Below are 12,944 nucleotides of genomic sequence, written 5' to 3'. Positions count from 1 at the left end.
CGGCTGTGGCTTACCAGACCGCTGAGCGCGGTGTTGTGTGCCCTCCAGATCCCGAAGCCCGGTCCCCCAGTCGCAGCACCTCAGCAGAGATGCAGAATGCAGGATGTCCCAGAGCAGAGTGAACTCTGCCTGAGAAGAGGGCGTTCCTATAAAAGAGCGGGAACTGGAGGGCTATAGAGACCTGCAGGGAAGGAGGGACGCCCCAGCAGTGGGGAGTGTCCCTCCCCTGTGTAGAACGGCCGCCGGGAGGAGCCGAACCTGTCCCTCTGCATGAGTGACATGCGAGGGCAGGAAAATGAAACTAGGCCTCCGGCGAAGCCAGGGCCTAAATTTAAGCGGCGAGGCTGACAAGCAGGCACCATCGGCGCGGTTCTCAGGCAAAAGCTAGAGAACCCGCCGGAAAAGTTAAAACAATCACATACAGCATACTCTCCCCTTACAATAAAGAACTGGGACCCCCAACATAAACGTCTCAGGTACTTAGCTGCTGAGACGCAGGGCCATGTCCCTGGGGATGAGTGCTCCGGTCCAACAGAATCCTCAAGGGGCTGTGGATGGAGACCGGACTCCTGCCAGGCATGGAGACCGTGCTGGCTCCCACTTCAAGCCAGAGCCCAGAAGGGATGGTGAAGGAGCGCGGCATGTAAGGCTGCAGCCTTGTAAATCAACCTTAACAACACCGCCGACACAGTGGGGTGAGAAGGGACATGCCGGGAGTCCAGACATGGACCCGCTTTTCTTCAAACTCTTTCCAAAAGTCAAACAAATCAGATGAGAATGCATGTGTGGATGTATGCCTCCTGACACAAAGCGACAAACTGGCTAGGACTGGCTACCAGGGGGTGTATAAGCTCAGAGGGAGGAGCTACACTTTTAAGTGTAGTACTTTGTGTGTCCTCCGGAGGCAGAAGCTAAACACCCATGGTCTGGGTCTCCCAAAGGAACGATAAAGAAAAGAAGATTTTAGGTACTCACCGTAAAATCTCTCTCCTTCTCTATCGTTTCACTGGGGGATACAGGAAACCATGTTTAAGCTGTATCCCCTAATGAAGCGACAGTGAAAAGAAGACTTTGGGTACTCACCGTAAAATCTCTTTCTCTGAGCCTTTATTGGGGGACACAGCTTAAACATGAAGCGTTAGAGAAGAGGCAAATTTTCTCATCCATGTCTGACCTGAGCCGACTTACCAAGCGGTCACTGGAGGAGAAATCTTTCTTCTTCCGGTCTGGAGCCCAGTTTGCAGGTCTTCCAGCAGCGTCTGTGCAGATATAATAAAGTAATTAATTAAAACATCTCAATAGTCTCTTAATTGTGGGGACAACTCAGATTCAGATTTTTCTAACTGCATAATGAATCCACTAATACAATGAAATGAAAGAGTCTGTTCTTCTTCCTGACATCCAGTGTTACTGCTCAGTTACCATATTTAACAAAAGTTTTACATGTATTAATTTTGTTTTTTACATTGGTTGCAAATATACCTCCGTCTAATCCACGACTCACATTACAAAACAGCTACAGAGGAACGGGACCCCCCAAAAGGTGCTCTCTCCTCGGCCCAGCTTCTAAATAACTCTAGTGAATTACTTTTTAAAATATTGTCAGTATTTGATCAAGATTCCGCCGATCGTTACCTCCTATGTAGACGCAATCTTCTTTTTTGACTTCAATACCATCATTAGCCTACAAAAAAATAAAAAATAAAAAAAAATCCAACATTAAAATTGCATAATGGCCCTTTATTACAAAAACTTGCCTCCTATGGACTGGCTATGAACCTGCCTCACCTTATCGCACAGGTAATCCCACATTCCAGTGACAGGTTTGCGGTAAATGCCCATACCAGTCGCCACAAAAATCTGCAAAAAAATATAATATATGAGTTCAAGTGTTCAGAATCAGTAAAGGAGGATTAAATAATAACTTAACAATGTATACTTAAAGGGGTTGTCCACTATATTTACATTGATGATCTATCCTTAGGGGTACTTTGCACACTACGATATCGCAAGCCGATTGTAGCGATGCCGCGCGCGTTAGCACCCGCCCCGTCGCACATACGATAGTGTTATAGCTGCCGTAGTGAACATTATCGCTACGGCAGCTTCACATGCACTCACCTGCCCTGCGAAGTCGCTCTGGCCGGCGACCCGCCTCCTTCCTAAGGGGGAGGGTCGTGCGGCGTCACAGCGACGTCACACGGCAGGCGGCCAATAGAAGCGGAGGGGTGGAGATGAGTGGGACGTAAACATCCCGCCCACCGGCTTCCTTCCGCATAGCCGGCGTGAGCTGCAGGACGCAGGTAGGTGATGTTCCTCGCTCCTGCGGCTTCACACACAGCGATGTGTGCTGCTGCAGGAACGAGGAACAACATCATAACATCGGTCTTTCCGAAATTATAGAAATGACCGACGCTACACCGATCATACGATTTTGACGCTTTTGCGCTCGTTAATCGTATCAAAAACGATTTACACACTACGATACCGACAGCGAAGCCGGATGTGCGTCACTTTCAATTTGACCCCACCGACATCGCAGGTGCGATGTCGTAGTGTGCAAAGTGCCCCTAAGAATAGGGCATCAATGTCTGATCAGCCGGGGTCCGACAACCCGCACCACCTCCGATTAGCTGTGCTTGGTGCCGGTAGCCATAAATGCTGAGTTCTGGAGTTGCCCTGTCTTCTGATAGTTGCCGCGACTGGATACTAAACATCCACTTTCCATTCAAATCAATAGGAAGCTGATGTGCAGTACCCGGCCACGCCGCTATCAGAAGATGGGGCAGCTCTGGGATTGACTATTTCCGACCGCCCACACCAAGAACAGCTGATTGTCATCGGACCCCGGCCGATCAGACATTGACCTATCCTAAGGGGCACTTTGCACGCTGCGACATCGCAGGCCGATGCTGCGATGCCGAGCGCGATAGTCCCCGCCCCCGTCGCAGCTGCGATATCCTTGTGATAACTGCCGTAGCGAACATTATCGCTATGGCAGCTTCACATGGACTCACCTGTCCTGCGACCGTCGCTCTGGCCGGCGACCCGCCTCCTTATTAAGGGGGCGGGTTGTATGGCGTCACTGCGACGTCACACGGCAGGCGGCCAATAGGAGCGGAGGGGCGGAGATGAGCGGGATGTAAACATCCCGCCCACCTCCTTCCTTCCGCATAGCCTACGGAAGCCGCAGTGACGCCGGTAGGAGATGTTCCTCGCTCCTGCGGCTTCACACACAGCGATGTGTGCTGCCGCAGGAATGAGGAACAACATCGGACCGTTGCGTCAGCGTACGCCGACGCTGCACCGATGATACGATTACGACGCTTTTGCGCTCGTTAATCGTATCATCGAGCCTTTACACACTACGATGTCGCATGCGATGCCGCAAGTGCGTCATTTTCAATTTGACCCCACCGACATCGCACCTGCGATGTCGTAGTGTGCAAAGCCCGCCTAAGGATAGACCATCAATGTAAAAGTAATGGACAACCCCTTTAAAGAAGGATTTTTGTGTACTCACCGTAAAATCTCTTTCACTGAGTCTTCATTGGGGGACACAGCACCCACCATGGTCCTGTGTTCCCCAATGAAACGAAAGAGAAAAGTAATCTGTCACCAGGTTTTTCCTACCTAAACTAAGTTGCAATCTCATCCTGCACAAAAATGCAAACTCCTATACGGCTATGTCCATGGAAAAAAAAAAAGTGATGGCTTCTGAAAGCAGGGGAGGAAAAAATACAAGCTGGGAAGGGTTCAATATTTTGTCCCTTTGGATACAGTAGACAGAAGAGATAAAAGGGAGAAAATAACTGAGTTTTATGAAGCCTTGCATAATCAACGACAGTGCATCACTATTTAGTAATGTAAGATTTATTCAAAAACAAGGAATAAGGGCACTGTCATGTAGAAAAACATATAAAATACAGACAATGTTTGGAGAAGAAATCAGGAAATCCCAAACAGGGACCTCGACAGCATCATATTGTATTAGAGAGTATTAGCTCCAGATAAATGTATAATGGTATCCCAAACATTCATAACAGGAGGGGGCCCCACAGGGCACACACAAAGAAGGGCTTCCCCCACCTTCACTTGGACCATTGACACGGCATCGATATTGACAAACATATATGGGTAAGCACTGCTCTTGAATTTAACTAGTTCCTATGGTTCCCTTCTTTGTGTGTGCCCTGTGGGGCCCCCTCCTGTTATGAATGTTTGGGATACCATTATACATTTATCTGGAGCTAATACTCTCTAATACAATATGATGCTGTTGAGGTCCCTGTTTGGGATTTCCTGATTTCTTCTCCAAACATTGTCTGTATTTTATATGTTTTTCTACATGACAGTGCCCTTATTCCTTGTTTTTGAATAAATCTTACATTACTAAATAGTGATGCACTGTCGTTGATTATGCAAGGCTTCATAAAACTCAGTTATTTTCTCCCTTTTATCTATTATGCTATACTGAGTAGCCGATTTTACTTGATGGGAACCCCATTTGTTATTCCCTTTAATCTTTCATTAACAGTAGACAGAAGGTTCCTCCTTTGGAGCAGCTCTTCCTTTGGAGGACCCGTCCCTTATGCACGTCCCCTAGTGTAATGCCTTTGTCTCCTGCTATGTTGCCGCTGGGACACTTGCTGCCCACTTTCCCTGCTGACCATTGAATGACAAACCCTTTAATGCAGACGAGTCCAAACTAACCTGAACGGGTATACCCAACTGATCCAAAATGGCTTCTGCTTTGGCTTTGAAAACTTCCGGCCTCAGTTTGCCACGGCTAATTCCCAACTGATTTGTGAAGAAGACCACCTGACGGAAGACAGAAAAAAAATACATGGAAAAGAATGAAAGTGAAAAGACAAAAAGTCACACGAATTGGAGCGAAAGGATTAGCCGGATCTGGTCCATCGGCCACGTGAAAAATCTGTGGCCGCTAGACAGAGTTATTGGCATCTGCAGCTCTTCTTTTGATTAGACGGCCAGTCACGTGCGCACCAAGCTGCAATAATGAAGGTGGCGGCTAATCAAAAGACGTGCATGAAGGTAGGAGGCCATTTTTAGGGCTCAATCCAGCGGCCACAGATTACGGACATGATGGATCAGGTCCTGAGAATCAATTCGCACCAACTCTACGGGGTACTTTGCACGGTGCGACATCACTAGCCGATTGTAGCGATGGCGAGCGCGATAGTCCCCGCCCCCGTCGCACATGCGATATCTTGTGATAGCTGCAATAGTGAACATTATCGCTACGGCAGCGTCACACGCACTTACCTGCCCTGCGACGTTGCTCTGGCCGGCGACCCGCTTCCTTACTAAGGGGGCGGGTCGTGCGACGTCACACGGCAGGCGGCCAATAGAAGCGGAGGGGCGGAGATGAGCAAGATGTAAACATCCCGCCCACCTCTTTCCTTCCGCATAGCCGGTGGACGCAGGTAAGGAGATGTTCCTCGCTCCTGCGGCTTCATACACAGCAATGTGTGCTGCCGCAGGAACGAGGAACAACATCGTATCTCCTATTGGTGCGACATTATGGAAATGACCGACACTACACAGATCACCGATTTACGACGCTTTTGCGATCGTTTATTGGTGCATCTAGGCTTTACACGTTGCGACGTCGTTACCGGCGTCGGATGTGCGTCACTTTCGATTTGACCCCGACGATATCGCAACATACAAAGTACCCCTACCAGTCACTCGTATTCATTATCTTCCCACACATCCATCTTCACATTTACACACTGCTGAAAAATCATCCAATTTTATTTCTATTCTTCCCCATGTTCACCATTTCTGTTAACCCCATATTCCTCAATCAAGGGCACACAACACTTCACAAAAAAAACACCATAAACTGTGACTTATCCACCTCTCACTGCTGCATAACACCAATAGTCTTACCTTATATCCCTCTGCCAAAAGCGCTTTCAATTTTTTGGGAATTTCAGGAAATAAAATTCTGCGTGAAAAAAGAAAAAAAAAAAAATTTTAGGCATCACCTCTATGGTAATATAAATGAGTATAAAGTTGAAACCGATCTGCAGAATTCACTTGATTATTGCAGAAAATATTATTAAAAAATACAAATAATGTTATTTGTACATAATATTTAAATATTAAATAAAAAATTGGGAAATGACCGCTACATGGCTCCATTATATTTGTGCTTATGAGACATAGAAGAGAGCAGAACAAGTCCATCACGGATGGGGGCAGACGTATGAGACGGTAAAGGGTTATTCCCAAAATAATATGTCATCCCCTATCCATAGGATGGGAGTTAACTGTCTAATCACTGGGAGTTCGACTCCATTGATCTCCAGATTGGGGCTCGTGTAGAGGGGCGCATGTTTGGCCTCCGCTCCATTCACTTTCTAAGGCACTGCCAGAAAAGTTTGGCGTGCGATCCTCCACATTCTCTGCCAGTCTAGTAGACCATTAATTGGGCGGAAGTCGAGCTGTTCTTGATGGGATTGCTGGGAAGCTCAATGATGAGCAAGTTATTCCATATCTGATGAATAGGGGATAATATGATCTTTTGGGAATAACACTTTAAAGGGAACCTGTCACCAGATTTTGGCTGTCTAAACTAATACTAGCGCTTTGAGCAGCGCCTGTGTTACATTCTATAAAGGTGCACGTTACCCCGAGCCCCCGTAGACCCCACAAATACCCTTATAAAATCTCCCGCCCCGGTCTGGTCTGATGGACACCCTAATCTGCGCCTCCTGTCCCTCCTTTCTCCTGTGCTGATTGACGTGGATGACGCTTTGGACGCCATAAATGTAGGTGGGCAAAATCTCCATATTCCCGGCTCGCGCAGGCGCATGTCACTCTGCCCTGTTGCAGGCAGAGTCGAAAACATAGTTGCGCCTGCGTGTACCGGCGCATTCTCTGTGCAGGCGCGAGATTTTGCCCAGCGAAGTGGATAACGTCACTCACTTCATCCACATCACTGGGCAGGATCTTGCGCCTGTGCAGAGAACGCGCCGGTTCGCGCAGGCGCAACTATGTTTTCGGCTCTGCTTGCAATAGGTAAGAGCAAAGTGCACCTGAACAAGCTGTTAATATGGAGATTTTGCCCACCTATGTGGATGGCGCCCGAGGTGTCAGCCACGTTAATCAGCACAGGAGGACGGCGAAAGGAGGGACAGGAGGCGCAGATTAGGAGGACAACCATTGGACCAGACCGAGCAATTTACGTACATGGTGGGAGACTTAATAAAAGGTGTTTGTGGGGGCTACAGGGGGTAACGTGCAGCACAGGCGCTGCTTAAAGTGCTAGTTTTAGCTTAGAAGGCCAAAATATGGTGACAGGTTCCCTTAAACTCCAATCTGCAACACAATCACAACAAAATGGAAAAATGAAACCAGGGCTCAGTTTCTGTTTTCATTTCCCCCCCTTTCTTTTGTGGTCACATTTGTTTTTATATATCAATTATTGTGTTTTTTTAGATTTATATTGAAAAGAGATGTCTTATTAGATAATAATGAAGGGAATTTTGTTACTTACCGTAAATTCCTTTTCTTCTAGCTCCTATTGGGAGACCCAGACGATTGGGTGTATAGCTACTGCCTCCGGAGGCCACACAAAGCATTACACTAAAAAGTGTAAGGCCCCTCCCCTTCTGGCTATACACCCCCAGTGGGATCACTGGCTCACCAGTTTTAGTGCAAAAGCAAGAAGGAGGAAAGCCAATAACTGGTTTAAACAAATTCTCTCCGAGTAACATCGGAGAACTGAAAACCATTTAACATGAACAACATGTGTACCCGAAAACAACCAAAAATCCCGAAGGACAACAGGGCGGGTGCTGGGTCTCCCAATAAGAGCTAGAAGAAAAGGAATTTACGGTAAGTAACAAAATTCCCTTCTTCTTCGGCGCTCCATTGGGAGACCCAGACGATTGGGACGTCCAAAAGCTGTCCCTGGGTGGGTAAAGAAATACCTCATGTTAGAGCTGCAAGACAGCCTTCCCCTACGGGGAGGCAACTGCCGCCTGCAGGACTCTTCTACCTAGGCTGGCGTCCGCCGAAGCATAGGTATGCACCTGATAATGTTTGGTGAAAGTGTGCAGACTCGACCAGGTAGCTGCCTGGCACACCTGTTGAGCCGTAGCCTGGTGCCGTAATGCCCAGGACGCATCTACGGCTCTGGTAGAATGGGCCTTCAGCCCTGATGGAACCGGAAGCCCAGTAGAACGGTAGGCTTCAAGGATTGGTTCCTTGATCCATTGAGCCAGGGTGGATGTTGCAGCCTGCGATCCCTTGCGCTGACCAGTGACAAGGACAAAGAGTGCATCCGAGCGGCGCAGGGGCGCCGTGCGGGAATGTAGATTCTGGGTGCTGTACACCAGATCCAACAATGCAAAGCCATTACATATCGATGAAATGGATAAAAGGAAGGTAAGGAGATATCCTGATTGTGATAAAAAGGGAATACCACCTTAGGGAGAAACTCTGGGATCGGACGCAGCTCTACCTTATCCTGGTGAACACCAGGAAGGGAGCTTTGGATGACCGCGCTGCTAGTTCGGACACTCTCCGAAAAGACGTGACCGCTACCAGAAAGGCCACTTTCTGTGAAAGTCGAGAAAGTGAAAACATCCCTCAGAGACTCGAAGGGCGGCTCCTAGAGAGCAATTAATACCCTGTGCAGATCCCATGGGTCTGACGGCCTCTTGTACGGAGGGACAATGTGATAACCCCCCTGCAGGAACGTGCGTACCTGAGGAAGTCGTACTAGGCGCTTCCGAAAGAATACCGACAGCGCTGCGACTTGTCCTTTAAGGGAGCCGAGCGACAAACCTTTTCCCAATCCAGATGCAGGAAGGGGGGAAAAAGGAGACAATGCAAATGGCCAGGGAGACACTCCCTAAGCAGAGCACCAAGATAAGAATAACTTCCACGTCTTGTGGTAGATTTTGGCAGACGTCGGCTTCCTAGCCCGTCTCATGGTGACAATGACGTCTTGAGATAATCCTGAAGACGCTAGGATCTCGGACTCGATGGCCGCACAGGCCGGATCAGGGCCGTAGAATTCAGTGGAAAGAACGGCCCTTGGGACAGTAAGTCTGGCCGGTCTGAGAGTGCCCACGGTTGGCCGACCGTGAGATGCCACAGATCCGGGACCACGACCTCCTCGGTCAGTCTGGGACGACGAGGATGGCGCGGCGGCAAGCTGAGCTGAGCTTGCATAGCACTCTGGGCAACAGTGCCAGAGTAGAAAACACATAGGGTAGCTGGAACTGCGACCAATCCTGAACTAGGGCGCCTGCCGCCAGAGCTCTTTGCTCTTTGCTCGTGAGACCGCGCCATGAAAATCGGGACCTTGTTGTTGTGCCGAGACGCCATTAGGTCGACGTCCGGCATCTCCCAGCGGCTACAGATTTCCTGACACCATACTGGGTGCAGAGGCCATTCCCCTGCGTCCATGCCCAGGCGACTGAGGAAGTCTGCTTCCCAATTTTCTACGCCCGGGATGTGAACTGCGGATATGGTGGATGCTCTGTCCCCCACCCACATCAGAATCCGCCGGATTGCCTGGTAGGCTTGGCGATGCGTGTTCCGCCTTGGTGGGCGATGTCTGCCACCGCTGTGGAATTGTCCGACTGAATTCGGATCTGTTTTCCTTCCAGCCACTGCTGGAAGGCTTGCAGGGCAAGATGCACTGCCCAGATTTCCAGAACATTGATCTGAAGGATGGACTCCTCTGAAGAGAGTCCTTGACCGTCTGAGAAGGGAAACGTTCCTTTCTAGGGACGTCGACTCCCCAACCCATTGGCAAAGCATGTCCCATTGAAGTGGACGCAGATGAAACTGCGCGAAAGTGACTGCCTCTGCATGAGGCGTCTTAAGGGGTGTGACTGGCCTTGAAGGAGAGACTGCACCCCCGACTGTAGTGAACGCTGCTTGTCCAGCGGAATTCACTATCGCTGAGGGAGTGTGAAACTCCATGCCCAGATATGTCAGCGATTGGGTCGGTGCCCGATGTAACCTTGAAAAGTTGATGATCCACCCGAAACTCTGGAGAGTCTCCAGCGCCACGTTCAGTCTGTGTCGGCATGCCTCTTGAGAGGGTGCCTTGACAAGTGGATCGTCCAGTAAGGATCACAGAGTGACCCTGAGAGTGCAGGACTGCTCCCACTGCTGCCCTGAACTTGGTGAAAACCCGTAGGGCTGTCGCCCGACCGAAGGGCAGTGGTACGCACTGAAGATGCTCGTCTTCAATAACGAAACGTAGCAAACGCTGGTGCTCTGGAGCAATCGGCACGTGGAGATAAGCATCCTGATGTCTATTGATGCTAGGAAAACTCCTTGAGACATTGAGGCAATGACGGAGCGGAGGGTTACATCCGGAACCGCCTGGCCTTCACGTGCTTGTTGAGCAGTTTTAGGTCCAGAACGGAACGGAAAAAGCCACCCTTTTTTGGCACCCCAATAAGATTGGAGGAAAAAAACGTGTCTTGTTCCTGAAGAGGAACAGGGATTACCACTCCTTCTGCCTGCAGAAGAGCATCGGCTCGGTGGGGGGGGGGGGGGGGAGTTCTGAAGAGTCGAGCCGGAGGACGAGAACAGAGCTCTATCCTGTACACGTGAGACACAATGTCTCTCACCCACCGGTCTGTGACCTGTGGCAGCTAAATGTACCCAGAAGCGGGAGATTCTGCCACCAACCGCGGATGCGGAGAGAGAGAGCTGAAATACATGAGGAGATCGCCTTGGTAGCGGTTCCTCCTGCTGCCTTCCTTGGGCGTGAATGAGCCCGGCCGGAATCTGAGCCCCTCTGAGCCTTTTGAGCCCTTTTAGACGAGGACCATTGGGACTTGCCCGAGCCTGGGAAGGACCAACCTCGACTGTCCCTCCAGGACAGCATTACTAGGGTAAGTCGCAATGCAGACATTGCGAGGTTAAGGACACCACCTGCGGCACAGATGTACATGTGCTCAAGAGCAGCTGCGCAAGACCAGCTGAAATAGGTTAGAGTGCCTATACGGCTGCGAATGCCGGAGCAACCGACACGCTGATAGCTTCACAGACAGATTTCAACCAGAGGTCTATCTGTCTGTCAATGGCATCTTTAAGTGAATTCCCATCTCCACTGCAACTATGGATCTAGCCGCAAGCCTGGAGATTGGGGGATCCACCTTTGGACCCTGGGTCCAGTGCTTTACCACGTCAGGGTAAAGGGATAACGTGCATCCTTAATACGTTTGGAGAAAACGTTTATCTGGTAAGCGTGGTGTTTCTGAACTGCGTCTCTGAAGTCAGCGTGGCCAGAAAAAGTACTCAATCTATGCATGAATACTGAAAAAGGATTTCTCCTGCTGTGAAGCTGACTCCTCCACTGGGGGAGCTGAGGGAGAAATATGCAACATTCCATTGATGGACGCTATAAGATCATTCACTATGGCGTCACCATCCGGTGTATCCGGATTGAGAGCGGTGTCAGGACCAAAGCCCTGATCAGCTACGTCTGCCTCATCATACAGAGAGTCGTCCTGCTGGGACCTTGACCAGTGATGAAGCCGAGTGCCGCACCCAGCGAGCTAGCTTAGGCTGTCTGGGACTGCCGTCCGTGTCAGAGCCTTCACCATGGAATGCCTGGGACCCCCCCGGAGCACTGAGTGCGTTCCAAATGAGGGTGGCCAGGGAGCATTAATCAAGATTGCCCATGGCCTGTCTGGACTGCAAAGTCTCCATCCCATGACAATCTCCGTCCCTGTCCCTGGACAGGGTTCACAGGTGGTTCCTTTGGCCACCGCTAGTAGAGACCCCGGCTGACCAAGTGCTACAGGGGTGCATTGCACACAATGGGGGTCAGTGGAACCTGCCGGTGGAACAGTATCACATGCAGGAAAAACAGCATAGAAAGCCTGTGTTGCTTTTTTGCTGCTGTATTCTAGTCATCTATGCAATGTATAGCATACAAGCATAAACACTTCAGTACATGCAATACAAGCAGCATAGAAAGCCTGTGCCTTGGCACCCTTGCTTTTTTTGCTGCTGTTGTCCAGCCATCTAGGAGAATATAGCCCAGAGTAGCGACCGTACAGTGCAATGTATAGCATACAAGCATAAGTACAAATGAACACTTCAGCACATGCAATACAAGCAGCCTATAAAGCCTGTGCCTTGGCGCCCATGCTTTTTTGCTGCTGTTGTCCAGCCATCTAGGAGAATATAGCCCAGAGTAGCGACCGTACAGTGCAATGTATAGCATACAAGCATATATACAAATGAACACTTCAGCACATGCAGTACAAGCAGCCTAGAAAGCCTGTGCCTTGGCACCCATGCTTTTTTGCTGCTGTTGTCCAGCCCTCTAGGAGAATATAGCCAAGAGTAGCGACCGTACAGTGCAATGTATAGCATACAAGCATAAGTACAAATGAACACTTCAGCACATGCAATACAAGCAGCCTAGAAAACCTGTGCCTTAGCACCCTTGCGTTTTTGCTGCTGTTATCTCGCCATCTAGAAGGGCATATAGCCAAAGATAGCGACCTTCAGTGCAGTGTATAGCATACAAGCATAAAATACAAATGGACACTTCGGTATTTAGTGGGGTCAGCACTTCAGGTGCTGCTTACCGCCCGCCTATAACGCGGGTGTGTGGTCGCCAGAGCCCTGTGTTGTTGCCCAGAGCATGTCTCCGTTCCCCAGCTCGGACTGCGTGCAGGAATGGCTGCCGGCGTCCTTCTCCAGCTCGTGTGACGAGGGGCGGGCCGTGGGCGTGCCCCAGACAAGAGCGGGAAACTGGCGTCCCACTGTGTCCAGTGAAGGGGGCTGGAGAATGCAAAGCAGACTCCAGCCCTCGGCGCTGACTGTCTGTACAGCGTCCCGCCTCTCCCCTGACTGGCAGGGCTGGAGGCGGGAACGAAACGAAAACTAGGCCGCAAAGCCGGGGACTCGAGTAATAAGCGCGG

At 49.9% G+C, this 12,944-nt stretch overlaps 1 protein-coding gene across 1 annotated transcript in view; it reads right to left on the bottom strand.

Moving 5' to 3' along the window:
• PNKP (polynucleotide kinase 3'-phosphatase) overlaps nucleotides 1–12,944 on the bottom strand; it is a 95,885-nt gene that overhangs the window by 63,738 nt on the left and 19,203 nt on the right. The window contains exons 6-10 of the mRNA XM_075328859.1: nucleotides 5,917–5,974; nucleotides 4,714–4,821; nucleotides 1,789–1,860; nucleotides 1,636–1,684; nucleotides 1,189–1,259 (exon numbers count right to left, since the gene is read on the bottom strand). Coding sequence (XP_075184974.1) covers nucleotides 1,189–1,259; nucleotides 1,636–1,684; nucleotides 1,789–1,860; nucleotides 4,714–4,821; nucleotides 5,917–5,974 — 358 coding nt within the window. The remainder of the gene's footprint in view (nucleotides 1–1,188; nucleotides 1,260–1,635; nucleotides 1,685–1,788; nucleotides 1,861–4,713; nucleotides 4,822–5,916; nucleotides 5,975–12,944) is intronic.

This window comes from Anomaloglossus baeobatrachus, chromosome 11 (genome assembly GCF_048569485.1).
Source record: "Anomaloglossus baeobatrachus isolate aAnoBae1 chromosome 11, aAnoBae1.hap1, whole genome shotgun sequence".
NCBI classification, from domain to species: domain Eukaryota; kingdom Metazoa; phylum Chordata; class Amphibia; order Anura; family Aromobatidae; genus Anomaloglossus; species Anomaloglossus baeobatrachus.
The sequence above is the reverse complement of the archived record's forward strand: the minus strand, read 5'-3'. Positions and strand labels throughout refer to the sequence as shown.